At 46.5% G+C, this 15,154-nt stretch overlaps 2 protein-coding genes across 9 annotated transcripts in view; one reads left to right on the top strand and one right to left on the bottom strand.

Moving 5' to 3' along the window:
* The window catches only part of IFT140 (intraflagellar transport 140), a 97,518-nt gene extending 94,463 nt beyond the window's left edge, over positions 1 to 3,055 (bottom strand). Inside the window, exon 1 of the mRNA XM_053276148.1 lies at positions 2,862 to 3,055. The gene's annotated coding sequence lies outside the window, so the exon portion shown is untranslated. The remainder of the gene's footprint in view (positions 1 to 2,861) is intronic.
* A 536-nt stretch (positions 3,056 to 3,591) lies between these two features.
* Positions 3,592 to 15,154, top strand: part of CRAMP1 (cramped chromatin regulator homolog 1) — a 54,174-nt gene continuing 42,611 nt past the window's right edge. For 2 of the 8 annotated variants that reach the window (XM_053276765.1, XM_053276760.1), the window contains exons 1-2: positions 6,530 to 6,980; positions 7,598 to 7,953. In XM_053276765.1, the coding sequence (XP_053132740.1) occupies positions 6,931 to 6,980; positions 7,598 to 7,953 (406 nt within the window). In that variant the 5' untranslated portion in view covers positions 6,530 to 6,930. Of the gene's footprint in view, positions 3,835 to 4,440; positions 4,604 to 5,157; positions 6,474 to 6,529; positions 6,981 to 7,252; positions 7,362 to 7,597; positions 7,954 to 15,154 lie in introns of those variants that run through there. The other 6 variants (XM_053276764.1, XM_053276762.1, XM_053276759.1 and 3 more) reach the window with 6 other exon arrangements.

Below are 15,154 nucleotides of genomic sequence, written 5' to 3'. Positions count from 1 at the left end.
TCTGCCTTTTTTCTACCCAGCGTGGCATAGTGGTTAGTGTTGGACTTGGACTGGGGAGGTCCAAGTTCAAATCCCCATACAGCCATGAAACTCAGTGGGTGACTCTGGGTCAGTCACTTATTTCTCAACCTAACCTATCCTACAGGGTTGTTGTAAGGATAAATATATACCCACATATACCATTCTGGGCTCCTTGAAGGAAGAGTGGGATGTGATAAAGAAAAATAAATAAGCATAGCTACTTCCTCTATGATTAACCACCACCAGATCACACACACACACCCCAAGTATAAAGTAATTCTAGCATATCTTCTGGAAGGCTTTAGCCAACAACCATCCTTCGTCTTCTAGGCTACAAGAGGAACTATTCCTCCAGCTTTAATCTTGGCATCAGGTTAGGCTGATGGGGTCTCAGAACAGAACCTTTCCTATGGTGGCCCCCCAAGCTTCAGAATCTCTTTCCCAGAAAGCCTAATATTTGATACCCTACTTTAATGCAGAGGCAACGAGTATTTTTAACAGCACACAGAGATTTATTGGTTTGTGGTAAACGGTTGTCAGTAAAAGTTTTACTGTCATTTGATTTATAGCTCCTTATTTATTTGATGGTGTTATTAATTTACGTATGATTTCATTGGAAGGTTAATAATCACATTTCAAAACAAATAAAATGAGTGAAATTCATACTCCAATGGACTAGTGCACAATAAAACATTACTAACAGAGGAAGCAGAGTGGAAGCAATACGACTTGGTCAGGTTCTCTTTCAAAGGGCACCTCTACACAGCAATATTAAAAGGCTCAAACATCCATTGTTGAACCCAAGTTTCTATAGTAGTTGAATATATATTGTCCACAGAGCACACATGCCAAGGCGCCGGTTGTGCAACAATAAGAACATAGGAAGCTGCCTTATACAAGTCAAATCCTTGGTCCATTTAGCTCAGTTTCGTGAACACTAACTGGCAGCAGCTCTCCAAGGTTTCATGCGAGAGTTTCTCTCAGCCTTCCCTGGAGATGCCAGGCATTGAACCTGGGACCTTCTGCATGCAAAGCAGATGCTCTGCCACTGAACTACGGCTGCAAAGCGTAAGGGAAATGGAATATCTTATAGCATTGCATTCACATGTAGTCTCTCATCCCAACGCAAACCAAGGTAGATCCTGCTTAGCAAAGGGGACAATTCATGCTTGCTACCACAAGACCAGCTCTCCTTTGAGAGATTTGAATGGGAGACTGCATGTGTGAGCACTGTAAGATATTCCCTTAGGGGATGGAGCCACTCTGGGAAGAGCATCTGCACGCTTGCATACATCTCCAAGATAGGACAAGATTTTTTTTTTATAGGACAAGATTTTTTTTATTGAACCAACAAACTACCAAAGCATACAGTACGTTGCCAAAGCACAATTATATACAAAGTGGTTGTTTGTTCATGATATATCTACAAAGATTTACACACAAGGATTTGGAAACCCACAAGGTTATGAAGTATATGCAGGCAGTACTGTAACTTCGGGGTGGGGGATTATTCCTGCCTGCAACCTTGGAGAAGCCACTACCAGTCTGTGCAGATAATACTGAGCTAGATGGACCAAGGGTCTGATATGATAGAAGGCAGCTTCCTACAGTCCTAAGACCAGCTCTCCATGTTTCACTAACATGGAAGTATACACAGTTAATTCACTCAGAATCCATTGTGGAAAGAGAGAAAACATTCTGTTCAATTTGTTTTTATTATTTACAAAAATATAACAAACAAAAAGGCAAACAGACATTCTTTTAAAAGGAGATTTGCTGCTGTCTTCCGTGCAGTGACCCCGGCTTTCCCCTGAATTCACTAAGCTTTTGGCAGACGTACTCATCAGTATATCAAACACACTTATCTGCCTTGCATATGGAGCCGCCCTATGGGATCCACATGGACTCTCTGCTTTAAACAAAGAATGTTTACTGCACCCTGTACAAGTTTACTGATGTAATGTTTGTTTAGTGTTTTGTTTAGAACATACGCCCAAACAGTTTAGAAGAGTTGAAAAATTGCTCCCTAACCATGCAACACCAATTAAGATACTTTTTTAAAAAACCCAATGTATTTGCACTGCATGAAATGCTTCGATCTGCTGCAGTGCCATGCCACCTGAAAGGCAGGGTTGCCAACCTCCAAAATCAGCCAGGAGTCTCCAGGGATTCCCATTCATCACCAGGTGACTATTGAAAGCCATTTTTGAGATCCAGCTGGCTTGAAGACAGACCATCCTGGAGAGAATCGATCTATGTGGTCGCTAAGAGTCGACACCGACTTGACGGCACTTAATCAGTCAATCAGTCACTGGCTTGCAGCAGGGAAGTGACTTGCCTAGCAAGCATGAGGTTGCCGGTTCTAATCCCCGTTGGTGTGTTTCCCAGGCTATGGGAAACACCTATATCGGACAGCAGCGATATAGGGAGATGCTGAAAGGCATCATCTCATATTGCATGGGAGGAGGCAATGGTCAACTCCTCCTGTATCTACCAAAGACAACCATAGGGCTCTGTGGAGCCGACACCGACTCGATGGCACACTTTACCGGCTTGGTATTGTGGAAAATGCTGGGGGGGGGGGAATATGGGGCGGGGAATTGCCAGGAATAGCTCCAGTTGGGGTTGGCAGCCCCCTTGGAGAGCCCTCTGGAGCTGATGAGCAAGGCAAGACACGCCACGCCGCAGCCCAGCAGAGTCCACCCCCCACCCCGAATTCCCACCCCCCCGACCGGCACAAGCCGCCATCAGTCCCAACCCCGAGCAGTTAATGGAAAGAAGCGAGGCCAGATCACCCCGCTTTCGTTTCCCCGCGGGAGGCTGGCCTGGAGTGTACTTACCAGCTCACAGCAGCACCGCCTCGAGTCGGCCTGGGAAGGAGAGGCCTGGCTGGAGGGCCTCTCAACTCGGGCTAGGCGAGATGCTTAGCGTTTCCCAGGGCAACGGCGAGCGCCCTGCTGACGGAAACAGCCGAAGGGAGGGCCGGACAGATACGAGGTTCCCCGAAGATCTCCCGGACATTCCCGAGTGCTGGCACGCGCCGCGGACTCTTGGATGTCAGTTTGTACATTCAGCCCGAGATGTACCATTGGAGACTGCAGGGGTTTCCACTCCCTCCCCCAGAATCTACCACTGTGTAGGGGCTTCGTTTGAATGGCCACGCCTATGGAGGAGGGGGGGGCAACCCTGAATATAGATAGAAAACTAGCATAGTAAGAAGTGCTCACAAAACTGCCGTTTCTTTATTATTCCAGTTTCTTCTGAGCACACAGGGGTCCCCTGCTCTTCGTATGGGAGCAGGCCAACATGCATGGAGGAGAGTTGGCCTCAGGGGTGTAGTCATAATTGAAAGAACCCGCCCCCTGCTCCACCCCTCCCTATTTTCTTCATTATCGCCCTCGCTCTGAGGGGCTGCCAGGGAGAAGGACGAAAACAGGGCCCCTCTCCCTTAGCTACGCCCCTGGCTGGCCCTGTGGTAGCAAACATGAATTGTCCCCTTTGCTAAGCAGGGTCTGCCCTGGTTTGCATTTGAATGGGAGACTACATGGGTAAGCACTGTAAGATATTCCCCGCAGGGCCACTCTGGGAAGACTATCTACATACTTGCAGGCAGAAAGTTACAAGTTCCCTCCCTGGAAGCATCTCCAAGATAGGGCCGAGAGAGACTCCTGCCTGCAATCTTGGAGAAGCCGCTGCCAGTCTGTGTCGAGTGTAGCCAATACTGAGCTAAATGGACCAATGGCCTGACTCGGTACAGCTTCGTTGGTTCCTACGACTGTAGCTGCTACCGCAGATTCCTGCATTGAGCAAAAGGTAGGGCTAAAAGAGCTAAAATTCAGCCCTAAAATTGCATGATTTTGTGGGGATACTGAGTCTGTACAGATGGCCTAGCACAGAGTTCTGCCCTACACAATCGAGAATGCTAGAAAACCTTCAGGCTTTCTTCCTTCCAACTCTAACATTCCGCGAGATCTCTGCTGGGGGGGGCGGGGCGGCATCCTTCCTACCTGCCAATCAAGCATATAGCCAGCCAGTAAAATGTTGCAAAGCGGCCCACGTCCTTCCCACTCTGAGATCAGGGTCCGCCCACTCTTCCTATCCAATAAGGCTCCCCATCCTAGCGCTCTCCGCCTTCGATACCCTTTGCGGGGCCTTCTGACTCCGCCCCTTCATCGCCCAGTCTTCTCCAGGGTCATGTGCCGCGTGCGGCGCTCTGATTGGCTGCCTTTGCCGCCGCAGCCTCAGGCTCTGCCTCCCTCCTGGCTTCGGCTGGCCAATGGAGCGCTTTGTTTTGGGGGGGGGGTCCGACCGGGAAACCAGGTGGGTGGGGGGTGTGGCTGTGCGCGCGCCGGGTTTCTCCACCCACCCACCCACCACGGTCCGCAACTGCCCTGGCGCTCCCCAACCTTATTACTTCCTGCTCTTTCTGCCTTGCTTGCACGGAGCTGAGGAGGAAACGGAAGGCTTCTTGATCTGGTCCTCGGGAGAGGAGGATCGCGGATCCTTTGGGGTGTTAGAGCTGGAGCGATCCCCGGGCTGGTGGATTCTGGTCCTGGGGTGCAACGGTGCCTCCATGCATCAGGTATGTGTTTATTTCTTCCTTCCTCCAGGGTCCTTAGGTACCTAAAGCTGTACCTAGACTGGTGCTGGCGTGCATAGGCTGGAGATCTACAATGCAGTGTTTCCTCAGGAGAAATCCCCACTACTTCCCATCATGAGGCTGGTTCCCTGGTCAAAAACTGCAGCCTTACTGGTTGTCAGTGAGAGGAAGATCCCCCTCCCGCCACCAGGTTTGGCCTGGAGTTTCTAGCAATCTGTCTCCAGATGACGATTTGTCCAATCCTGGAAAAGCGAACGGGAAATCGGGGGTTGGATTTCCACCAGGGATTGTTTCAGTCAGAATTGGCAACCCTAGCAAGAAGGGTGAATGGAAGGCACAGACCTATTTCTTTGGAATGGAGAGAGGAGAAGCAGATTTCATGAGGAGAGAGAGACAGACAGACAGACAGACAGACACACACACACACACACAAATACATCGATAGTGAGGACGCACCTGCTTAAAAGTAACGGCGTCTGAGGGTCTTTCTTAAGCTATATTTTGAGAAAAGCAAACCATGGGCCGTGGTGGGGAGAAGTGGGACAAAAGTGGGGCAAAACTCTTATAAGCAGGACAGGGTTTGTGGAAAGCGATAATATGGTGGCAAGCAAAAGGTCGGAGGTTTTGCTCTTCCGGATGAAGGCAACAGGCACCTTTGTTCTCTGGGGAGCAAGGAGAAATGTTATGACTGGTGAAATTGTCTGGTAGGCACCACCGCTTGACATGGTGACTTCCTCATAACTTTATCCTCTCCGGTGGAGCTGGGTATTTTTTGTTAGCCTGTTTTTAAGCCAGCTTCAAATAACCCCCCGCCCATTCTCTCGACTTTCAGGTGATAGTAAATACTTATTAGGGGCAACCCTGCCGTGTCTGTGAAATGAGGGTCCTGTGGTGCGGATATCCGTTTTATCCGGTTGTAATGCTGCATTGCCTTTCATGGCCGGGATGCAGCTCTTTAACCGTATAATGGAAACTGCTGATTCAACAGAACATTTGCCCCAAATAATTCCGAAACAGGTCATGGTGTAAACATTGCTTTGATTCTCTCAGGGATTCTTTCTACCAGGTAGAAATCATGGGACTTGGTTATGTGTGAATGTGCTTAAGGTTGGATGACAAACCTCTTCTCACGTTTTCTTTGCCTAGCACGTATGCCTAACTCAAGGGTTGTAAAATATACCTGAATAGCCACCAGTTTTTAAAAGCATGTGGTGCTGATGCCCACTTTAATGGGTGTTGAACTTTCAGGCTGTGCCTTAGGACTGTTGTTGCTGGTTGTTATCTTGTCTATTTTTGTTGCTGGGGGTTGAATTGGGGTTTCTGTTGTGAAGGAAATTGCATTTATCTAGATCAGCATGATCCCATGCATATTTGCAATAAGTAAGCCCCACTGAGTTCAATGGGGCTGCTTCTAAATGAGAGCGCACAGCAGCATTTGTGTTGTTTTTTGCTCTACGAAATTATTGCTTCCTTGAAAGTAGTTCGGTCATCCTTCCAAAATATGCTTATATAAAAATAAGCCAGAAATCCATTGCTGGATGGATATGATTTAACCTTTGGGTTGAGTGCACGTGTGTGCACTTCTTGTGTTTAGGGGATGCTGGCATAATAATGGCTAACCTTTTCCAGTGGTTGGATTTTGACAATAAAGACCACTCAAGGGCTTTGCCATCCATCGTGACTTTGAAACTTCCGGCTGAGCTTCCACCTTTTAGAAGGGTGTGCCCTGCTTAAAAGTGCAAGACGGGGGCTGCTTTGAGCCTGCCAATCTGGTGGCAGGTTATTCCAAATGCGAAAAGTTGATGGCGTTTCCAGCCAAGTTCACAGCTTTGGGAAGCCAACTCCCTTCTTGGTGTGTGTGTGTGTCCTCCCCCCCCTTCCCTGGATGTCGAAAAAAAAGGAGAGAACACAAAAATGTGGGTGCAAGGGCACCCCATTTCCAAATGCCAACCCACACCCACCCCACATGCTGCTGACACGAGCAAATGATGCGGGTTTGGGGGGGCCGTGTGGCTTTGTGACAAGACTCCAAAAGCCCGTCTGCAGGAGCGGGGCGCGAAAGGAGGGCGGTTGCGGGGGAACCCGAAAGGTGCTCGGTAATTTGGAAGTGGGTGGCTGTGTGTGGGGGGGAGAGAGTTGGGAACCTCCATAGCCTTGGCCAGTCCCAGCCCTAGAGAGAGACACACACACACACACACACACGCACTCGCTCGCAGAGAGAGAGGAGAGGAGGAGAAGGCGAAGCTGCTGCTTGCTGCATCCAGGAATATGAATCCCCCCCCTTCCGTGGGTCGGATCGCCTCGGCTCCATGGTGAGGAGAAAGAAGAGCCCCCCTGGCCCTGAAGACACACACAATGGGTAGGACGGGGTGGGCGAGGGTCCCTTCGGGAGGGGGGCCCTCCCTGGATGCTGGCCGCCGCTCCCCGCCCGAGAGAGGCTCGGTGGCGGCGGCTCCTTCTCCTCCTCTTGCTGCTGCTGCTGCTTCTCCTCCGCCGAGCGCTTCCCAGACGCCCGAGTTCGCCTCGCCGATTTCCCTGCCCCAGGCGCCCTCCGGCGAGGCCGGCTCCCCTTGGGGAGGGCCGGGGCCCCCTCGCGGGCCGCCTTTCCTGCCCCCCCCGCCCGTGGGCACCGGCTGTTGGGTCGGGACAAGCCCGCCGCGAGAGGGGATTGAGTCACAAACAACGGCGGCCATGTTGAGAGGAATTTCTGCAGCGAAACTTCTCCCCTCTCGGACTGAAGGCACGCTGCGGGCTGGGCTCTTCTTCTGGGCTGTTTTCCGTTTTTATTTGCCTTTTTAAAAATTTTATTGACTCCTGCTGGTGTTTCTCCGCGCCCCCCCCCCCGCTTCTTCTTCTTCTTCTTCTTGAGGGTCGAGGGGGGGCAGGAGGGGGTCCCTGGGCTGACTTTGGGCCCCCTCCTCACTTGTCTCTGCCTCCTCCTTTTCTCCCCCCATTCCTTCCACCCCACATCCACAGGATGACAGTCAAACTAGGCGACAGCAGCGCCGAGGACGGGCTGAAGAAGCTGGGCAAGCGAGCGGGCGAGGAGGACTCCCTGGAAGAAGGCGGAGGAGAAGGAGGAAAGAAAGAAGAGAAGCCCCTGCCCAGCGGCACTGAGGACCCCCCCTCCTCGGCCCCCTGCCCCACGGCCGCCTGCCCCACCTTGCCCCCGGCGGCCCCTTCCACGCGCCCGGCGGCGGCCCACAGCCAGGACCAGCATCATTTCCTCAGGTCTAGTGTCAGACCTCAGAGCAAGAGGATAAGGAAGGACTCTCAGGCGTCCTGTTCGGTTGGCAGCAGCGGTGGCAGCAACGGGGCTGCCAAGGGGAAAGGTACGGTATTGCTCACCACCCACCCACCACTTGCCCCACAAATGCACACAGACATGGGGGCTCAAAGGTGGGGCACACCTCACGGGGAAGCGGGCGGCTGGCCTCTGCGACCGTGGCCAGTTTTGTCCCCGCAAAACCCGTCGGCTTTGTTGTGCTCCCCTGAGCACCCCTTCGTAGCCCAAGCTTGTCGGGGTTTATTTAAGCTTCTGCTCCCGTTTAGGGGCTCCAGCAATGGGTTCTGAGATCCCTGCACAGAAAGGACCAAGAGCCAGTTTTCTGTTGGTTAGAGGCAAAATTTAACCCTAGAGCAGTTGCTTGAAAGCCGCCATCGAACCTTTTGGCTGCTAAACTGGAACGGAACTGGGAGCTACTGTTACTGGATTGCACCCCGCATAACTGGCATTTGGCTTCCTTGGTGTATGGATTGCTTGTTTAGCAAACAAATAGTGCCTAAAAATTTTGCTTTCATGCTCTCTTCTCAAGTTTTATTTGTGGCACTGGTTATAACAAAAGCTTGACTGTTTTGGAACATGACGAGTGCACACTGGGTGAATCTCATGAACCAGGCTGCCTTGTGCTCTGTTTTTGAATGTTTTGGAATATTTCTGCACTGGAACTTCTTCAGATGTTGGTGCAAGTGTTCATTTTAATAGTAACATTATTTCTTTTTCTTCTTCTTAAGTGCAACATGGTGAATAGCTGAACAACTTTTTCTTGAGAGCATGACCATTTTTCATTATTCAAATGGAGTTGGTTGGAAATAATTTTAAGTAATCCCAGAAGCAAACTAACATTTTGAAAAAAATTTTCTAGATTATTGCATCTTTTTTTTTTTTAAGCTTCTGTGGGAGATAGTGGGATTGTTGTAAAACTTTTAAAAGCAAATTAATGGTCACCACTGGAACACTTTCTCTGTTCGAGCCCAAACATGTTGAATGGTAGCAAGTAAGATGCTGAGAAATAGATTCATTGCGCCAGTATTGCTGTGTGGCAGCAAACTTTGTAAGAGAAGGCCTAATTAAGCAGACCATAAGAGTTCTGATAAATCAAAAATGCAACATATTTGAAAGTATTGTGGAAATGGTGATATTGATTAGAATCTTGGAGATCTAAGTCTGCAGTCTGGGAGGTTCATCACTTGATCAGTTCCAGTCTTGTTTGCTATGAATGTGTACTGGGTCAGTGAAGGCAAAAGTTGGTGAATTGCTTCAGTTGGTTATATTATAGTATAGTAGATCATTGAAAAAGACATAGCATTGAGTGCCAATTCAGTATAAGGGGAAAGATGAACATTGGTTCAGCCATGTTGTACAGAAACAACATTTCTGTGAGTTTTTAGCTTGTTTGTTTCTTTATGCTCCAACCCCCTCAACATCCATATACCCACCCCATAAGATCTTCGGCCCCAATCCAGTGCTAGTTGTGCACTGATGTGCATTACATCCACAACAACAAAAAGTCATGTCCCATCTGCTTAGTGGAATCTACATAAGCATCACAACACACATTTGTGTCAATTTTTTGTGGATCTTAGTCGGATTTGGGATCTGTTCTTGTATGGGCGTGTCTGATAAATGGAAGCTGATCAGTTTTTCACATCCAATTGAGATGAAAGCAGATACCTGTAGGATTCAGCAATATTTAAAATGGATCAAGTTCTTAGAGCTATTTTTTCTTATTTAACTAGTTTGGCAGGAACATGAGGCAGGGCCTTCTGTTGTATTCTGTCTCAGCTATGGAATCCTTTGCCCTGGAAGATCTGGTTAGCCCCCTCTCTCAGGGGTGTAACTACTATTAGGCAAGGGGAGGCGGCTGCCTGGGGGCCCCCACGCCTTGAGGGGCCCCCAGAGGCAAGTCACATGACTATATATTGTGAAGTGTGTGTATCAGCGAGGGGCCCATTTTAAAATTTTGTCTCTGGGCCCACTCCAGCCTTGTTACGCCCCTGCCCTCTCTGTTGATATTCCCATCCAGCTTGAAGGTTTTATTATTCCAACAGGCTTGTGAACTGCTGGGTGTCTACAATTCTGTTTGGACCCCTGACATTTTTGTCTGGCTCTGGATGGTGGTTGTCATCCTGACTAAATTCAGACAAGGAAGTCTCAGTGAAATTAAAAGGACAAGTTAGGCATGCCTAACTTGTTTTAATTTCAGTGCGACTTCCTTGAGTAAATTTAGTCAGGATGTTAGCCAGTGTGTCTTTCAGCTGCGTCTTGCGCTTTCTTTCTTTTTTGCTATTTTTGGGGGACTGATTTTATTCTGTTGAAACCACTTTGCTCTGTTGTGTGCTATCTTGAGTGCTCCATATTGGGGCAGAAAGTAGGGGGAAAGGTCCTTTCATTAATTCCATAGCCAAATTTCCTGCTTATGCCACACTGAAATGAATGGAAATTCTACGAAAGCATAGCCATGTTCTGGTGCAGCTTTACTTGCTTTGCATGTGGCCTGACTTTTAAAGTGAATTGTCTCCTCTGTTGCATAAAATGTATTGTCAAAGTAGTAGAGAGTCTTTGTGCATAGAAGTTGGAAACCAAAGGAACAGTCTGGCAACACAGGAGAGTGCTTAGCTCACAACTGAAGGCTTCATTCTTGTTTTTAATATAGCAGTTTCCACTGCTGAAAAGAGAAGCTTTCTTCTCAGTTGAACAGCTTGCTTCTTCGGCACTAAGAATCTCCATGGCAAACGCAGCAGACAAAGTTCTGTTTGTGTGTGTTCCTTTTCCGTGTCCCAATAAGAAGCTTTTTGGTCACCCAGCAAGTATGGCTGAATGGGGATTTGACTATACATCAGATGTTTATAGTGTTTCGTATACAATACCACACTCGTGTAAAGTGGACAGATACTGTCTCCGGTGTAGTGGTTAGAGTGTTAGACTACAACCGAGCAGATGGGAGTTCAAATCCCCATTCAGCCATGATACTTGCTGGGTGACTCTGGGCCAGTCACTTCTCTCTCAGCCTAACCTACTTCACAGGGTGGTGTGAGGAGAAACTTAACTATGTACACCACTCTGGGCTCCTTGCAGGAAGCGTGGAATATAAATGTAATTAATAAAGCAAGAAAGAAATAATATTGTAGATAACTGCGATATGGGGCCACAGATCAGTGGGAGAACATCTGCTTTGCGCTCCCTGGCAACATCTCCAGGTAGGACAGGAAAAGACTCCTGCCTGAAACCTTGGAGAAGCCGCTGCCAGTCAGTGTAGACAATATACATGGGCCAGTGATCTGACTGGGTATTAGGCAGCTTCTTGTGTTTTTATGAGAGTCATTCCGTATTTATATACACGTGTGTCTGAGAATCCCCAACAGATCCAGAGCGAGGCCTGAAATACGCAGATTTGCTGACAAACATGTATTACTAAGTATTGTAAATCTTGAAAATAAACAGTCCCAATATTATGTTTATCTATGTGAAGCCAATCCTGTCTCTGCAAAAATGTAGCGTTTTCAAAGCCACTTACCATCCTCAGATACTTAAATGAGTCATGTAGCACAGTTTTAGTGGTCTTGTTTTCTCTTCTCATATTAGTCCATGAGCCAGGCCCACAAATGGGGACAAATGCTTATGGTGATTTTTGGCAATGTCTGTGCCCTAGAGATGGAAAATAGGTGATAGCATTGTTGCACATACAATTTTCTGTGCATTATTACCCCCTCTTTATCACTACCCCCACCCCCTGCAAAAGCCCATTAGGGTAGACTTGCAGTCATTTGTGCAGAGATGAAAGGGTTCGAGTAACAATGAACCAATGGTTGTCCTGTCTCCACGGAGTCATCTTTGGAGGACACTCCTGTCAATTTTCACTTCCATTCCCCCTGGCAATGGAAGTCTTGCAATACTGTCACCTCTTTTCCATCTCTAGGGGTGTAGGCCATGTCAAAAATCGCATTGTCCCCCACAGATGGTACTGATCTCCCCAGCTGGCTCAAGTACTATATGAATCCAACTTAAGTTGGTTCTTCAGTTAGTATATTGGAATGCCCCAGTCCCTTCCAGTTGTGTGCCAATAAGTAGTGTTCCCTCATGGAGACAAGTACTGCCATCCACATAAAAAGACACAGCTAGTAATTTCAGTGGGACCAGGATGAGCATAGTGATACACATTGGAAGCCTTTTTTTTTCTTTTTTTTGCACATGGACAGACAAAATGTTACCTTTTGGAATAGTAGAAAATAGATCTGTAAGGCTGGGTGCTTTCAAACAAGTTTGGAAGTATTGTAGTGGTATTCTTGGCTTTACCGCACATTTTATTATTGCTCAGAGAAATCAAAAATGTGTGTTTAGGTTTGTAATTAAGTATCCTTGTGTGAGCTTCAGGCAGATGAAGGATCCTATAAAAAGCTTTAAAAGAAAATTGGATTAAAAAAAACCCTATTCTCCCAATTTCTTTTGACAAAGGTTATATCTCCATTATTTTTTAGTTATCATCTTGTACTCAGAACAGATTTTTTTCTATTTGTGGATTAGCTTAAACTGTCATGCCTGTTGCAGGCAAGATAGAACTGCATGCCCTACTCTGGAATTGCCCTTTAGAAGCTTGCCCTTATGTTGTAGTAGAATGAGAAACCAATCTTGCGTTAAGTTACTAGGAGAATTGTTTGGGAAGATCATGTTGCGTTGTTCTTCAGGGAATGCTCCTCAAGAAAGCCATAGAAATGTCTTCTGGGGATGTTTGAGAAAGGTGTCAGGAGAGAAATTAACAACATGCTCATTAAACCTAGTACTTAATTTTAAATTGTTACCATTTGTGTGTCATGCCAGTTTGAGCTTGATGTCTTTGTAGTTAACAACCTCAAAGTGATATGCCTTTGGATCTAGGAGCCAGCTCAAAAAATTAGGAGCCAGTTAATGGACACTTGACAGAATTATCAGACTTGCTGACAGATGTTATGGGGCGGGGTTAAATGGGCTTCACTATCAGCTTTACAAGTAACCTAGAACAGAAACAGGGCTGCCTGGGTCAAATATAGATTTTATTAAACTATCTCTGACTATCCAAATCTAGGCTAAATTTCTAGGCACCACTGCACCCTGATGCTTGGGATTTATCAAGCCTTGTTTTTGTGTTGTGCTTTATTTTTACATTTATATCCCACTCTTCCTCCAAGGAGCTCAGAGTAGTATACATGGTTATTTTTATAGTCAAAACAATCCTGTGAGGTAGGTTAGGCTGAGAGATACTTGACTGGCCCAGAGTCACCCAGTGAGTTTCATGGTTGAATGGAGATTCAAACTTGGGTCTTTACAGTCCTAGTCCAACACTCTAACATTGCTATTCTATTTAGAGCAACTGATGGGTTTGATATCTCAATTCTAAGTTTAAACACATACTTATTTTGTTGTTGTTAGGCTACAATTAAATGAAGAAAAATGTTTGATGCTTGGGGGAAATTATTTACATATTTAAAGACTGGTAAGCAGAAGATCATTAGACTTTTTTTCTTTCAGGCATGACTTTTCAGTAAACTTTTCTGTTTATTGGATTCAGTAGCTCAAGAGTAGCTGACATTTGACTCCTTGAGGAGGAGAGAACAGGATGAAGGACATGGTGCACTACCAAAAACCCCAGATGTCCTGAGCCTCAAAGTGGTGCTAGAAAGCAGTAATTTATTTATACAGGATGCCCAAAATGTTTCCTTTGTGGGTCTTCCTCAAGGCAAAGAGTCTTCATGTGCCTTTTTCCATTACAGCACAGACAATTTGTTCTACTATATATACTCTCTGAGCATTCTTCATAAATTGCTTTCTAGTGTCTGCTTGAGGCCCACCTCTTTCTTTGATCTTTTAATTTGACTCCTTAAATGTTTTAACCTCATGGACCATTTTAAGATTCTTGGTCACCATAACTGACTGAGATACTGTGCTTGGGACTCCATTTAGATATCATAATAATTCTCTTCCTTGATTTCAAGCGATTACAGCAGATAATCGTCCTGATGCTTAGGGTTACCTCCTTGTTGAGTTGTTGTTATGCCTGGTTTTTATTGCAGGTGACACAAGGTACTTTTTCATAATTAATCTATGGAATTCCCTACAACAGGCGTAGTGACAACCACTAGCTTGGATGGCTTTAAAAGGAGCTTAGACAAATTCATGGAGACCAAATTCATTGGTCTGTCAATGGCTATTAGTTGGTGGCTATAGGCCACCTCCAGCCTCATGGTATGCCTCTAAATACCAATTGCAGAGGAGCAACAGCAAGAGAGAGGGTGTGCCCTCAGCAGTTGCCTGTGGGTTTCTCAGAGGCATCTGGTGGGCTACTGTGTGAAACAGGATGGTAGACTAGATAGGTCTTGGGCCTGATCCAGCAGGGCTGTTCTTAAATTCTTCCACTTGGACATTTGTATTGGCTTGAAGCTCAAATCCATACCTGCCTTGCAATAAAATTGGTCAATGACTCATGTAAGGAATATCCATGTGGAAAGTGTTCCCGTTTACGATTTTTACTTTAGTACAGCATTTTATATGGCAGTATTGCCACTTTCCCTATGTGAACTGCATGGCCCGTGAATTCCTTATATTTGTTCAGCATTAGCTGTGTGAATATGCAGGTAATTTGGGTGAGTTGTATATCTGTGTTGTGAGGCTAGCAGTTATGAGTGTACCCAAGACTAGACAATGCATCCATTGAAGAAAAGCCTAGGAGTAAATAATTTTAAGTTTTATGATCCTGAAGAATATTGTAAGCTGTTCAGAAATCTTTGGAGCTGCAATCCTGCTGCTTAAACTCCCTTTATGTAAATGAGAGTTGGGCATCATTAACTTGCTCATTACCTATTGGCTTACTAGATTCAAAGTCTCCCATTTTCAGCTCACAGGAGTGTTCCATTTCTATAGTTCTGAACTGGCAGTGCTGAAAAGCAGCATCTTGAGATGTTGGCATCTGTGAAATTGCTCACCAATAATATGTGGCTCTTGCACGCTGCTCAGCACTGAGAGCCGCATTGTATACGTATCGTAAGGTGGAGATCTGTATCTGATTTGCATGTATATTGCAAGTAATTAACATTTTGTTCAAAGGTGTTGGACACCAGGAAGTGGTGGAGAAATATCCTATCTTGTCTGTTGAACGTGCCAGTTGTTTGAGGTTTCTTATGAGCTACTTTGTCCTACCCTACTAGTAATTGTGTGAATGAGCCTAGTATTTTGCACTCCTTCATTCATTCAGACCATCTCTCTACTTAGTTGAATGCTTT

Source organism: Hemicordylus capensis, chromosome 13 (genome assembly GCF_027244095.1).
Source record: "Hemicordylus capensis ecotype Gifberg chromosome 13, rHemCap1.1.pri, whole genome shotgun sequence".
Lineage (NCBI taxonomy): Eukaryota > Metazoa > Chordata > Lepidosauria > Squamata > Cordylidae > Hemicordylus > Hemicordylus capensis.
Note: the sequence above shows the minus strand (reverse complement) of the source record. Positions and strands in the feature narration are given on the sequence as shown.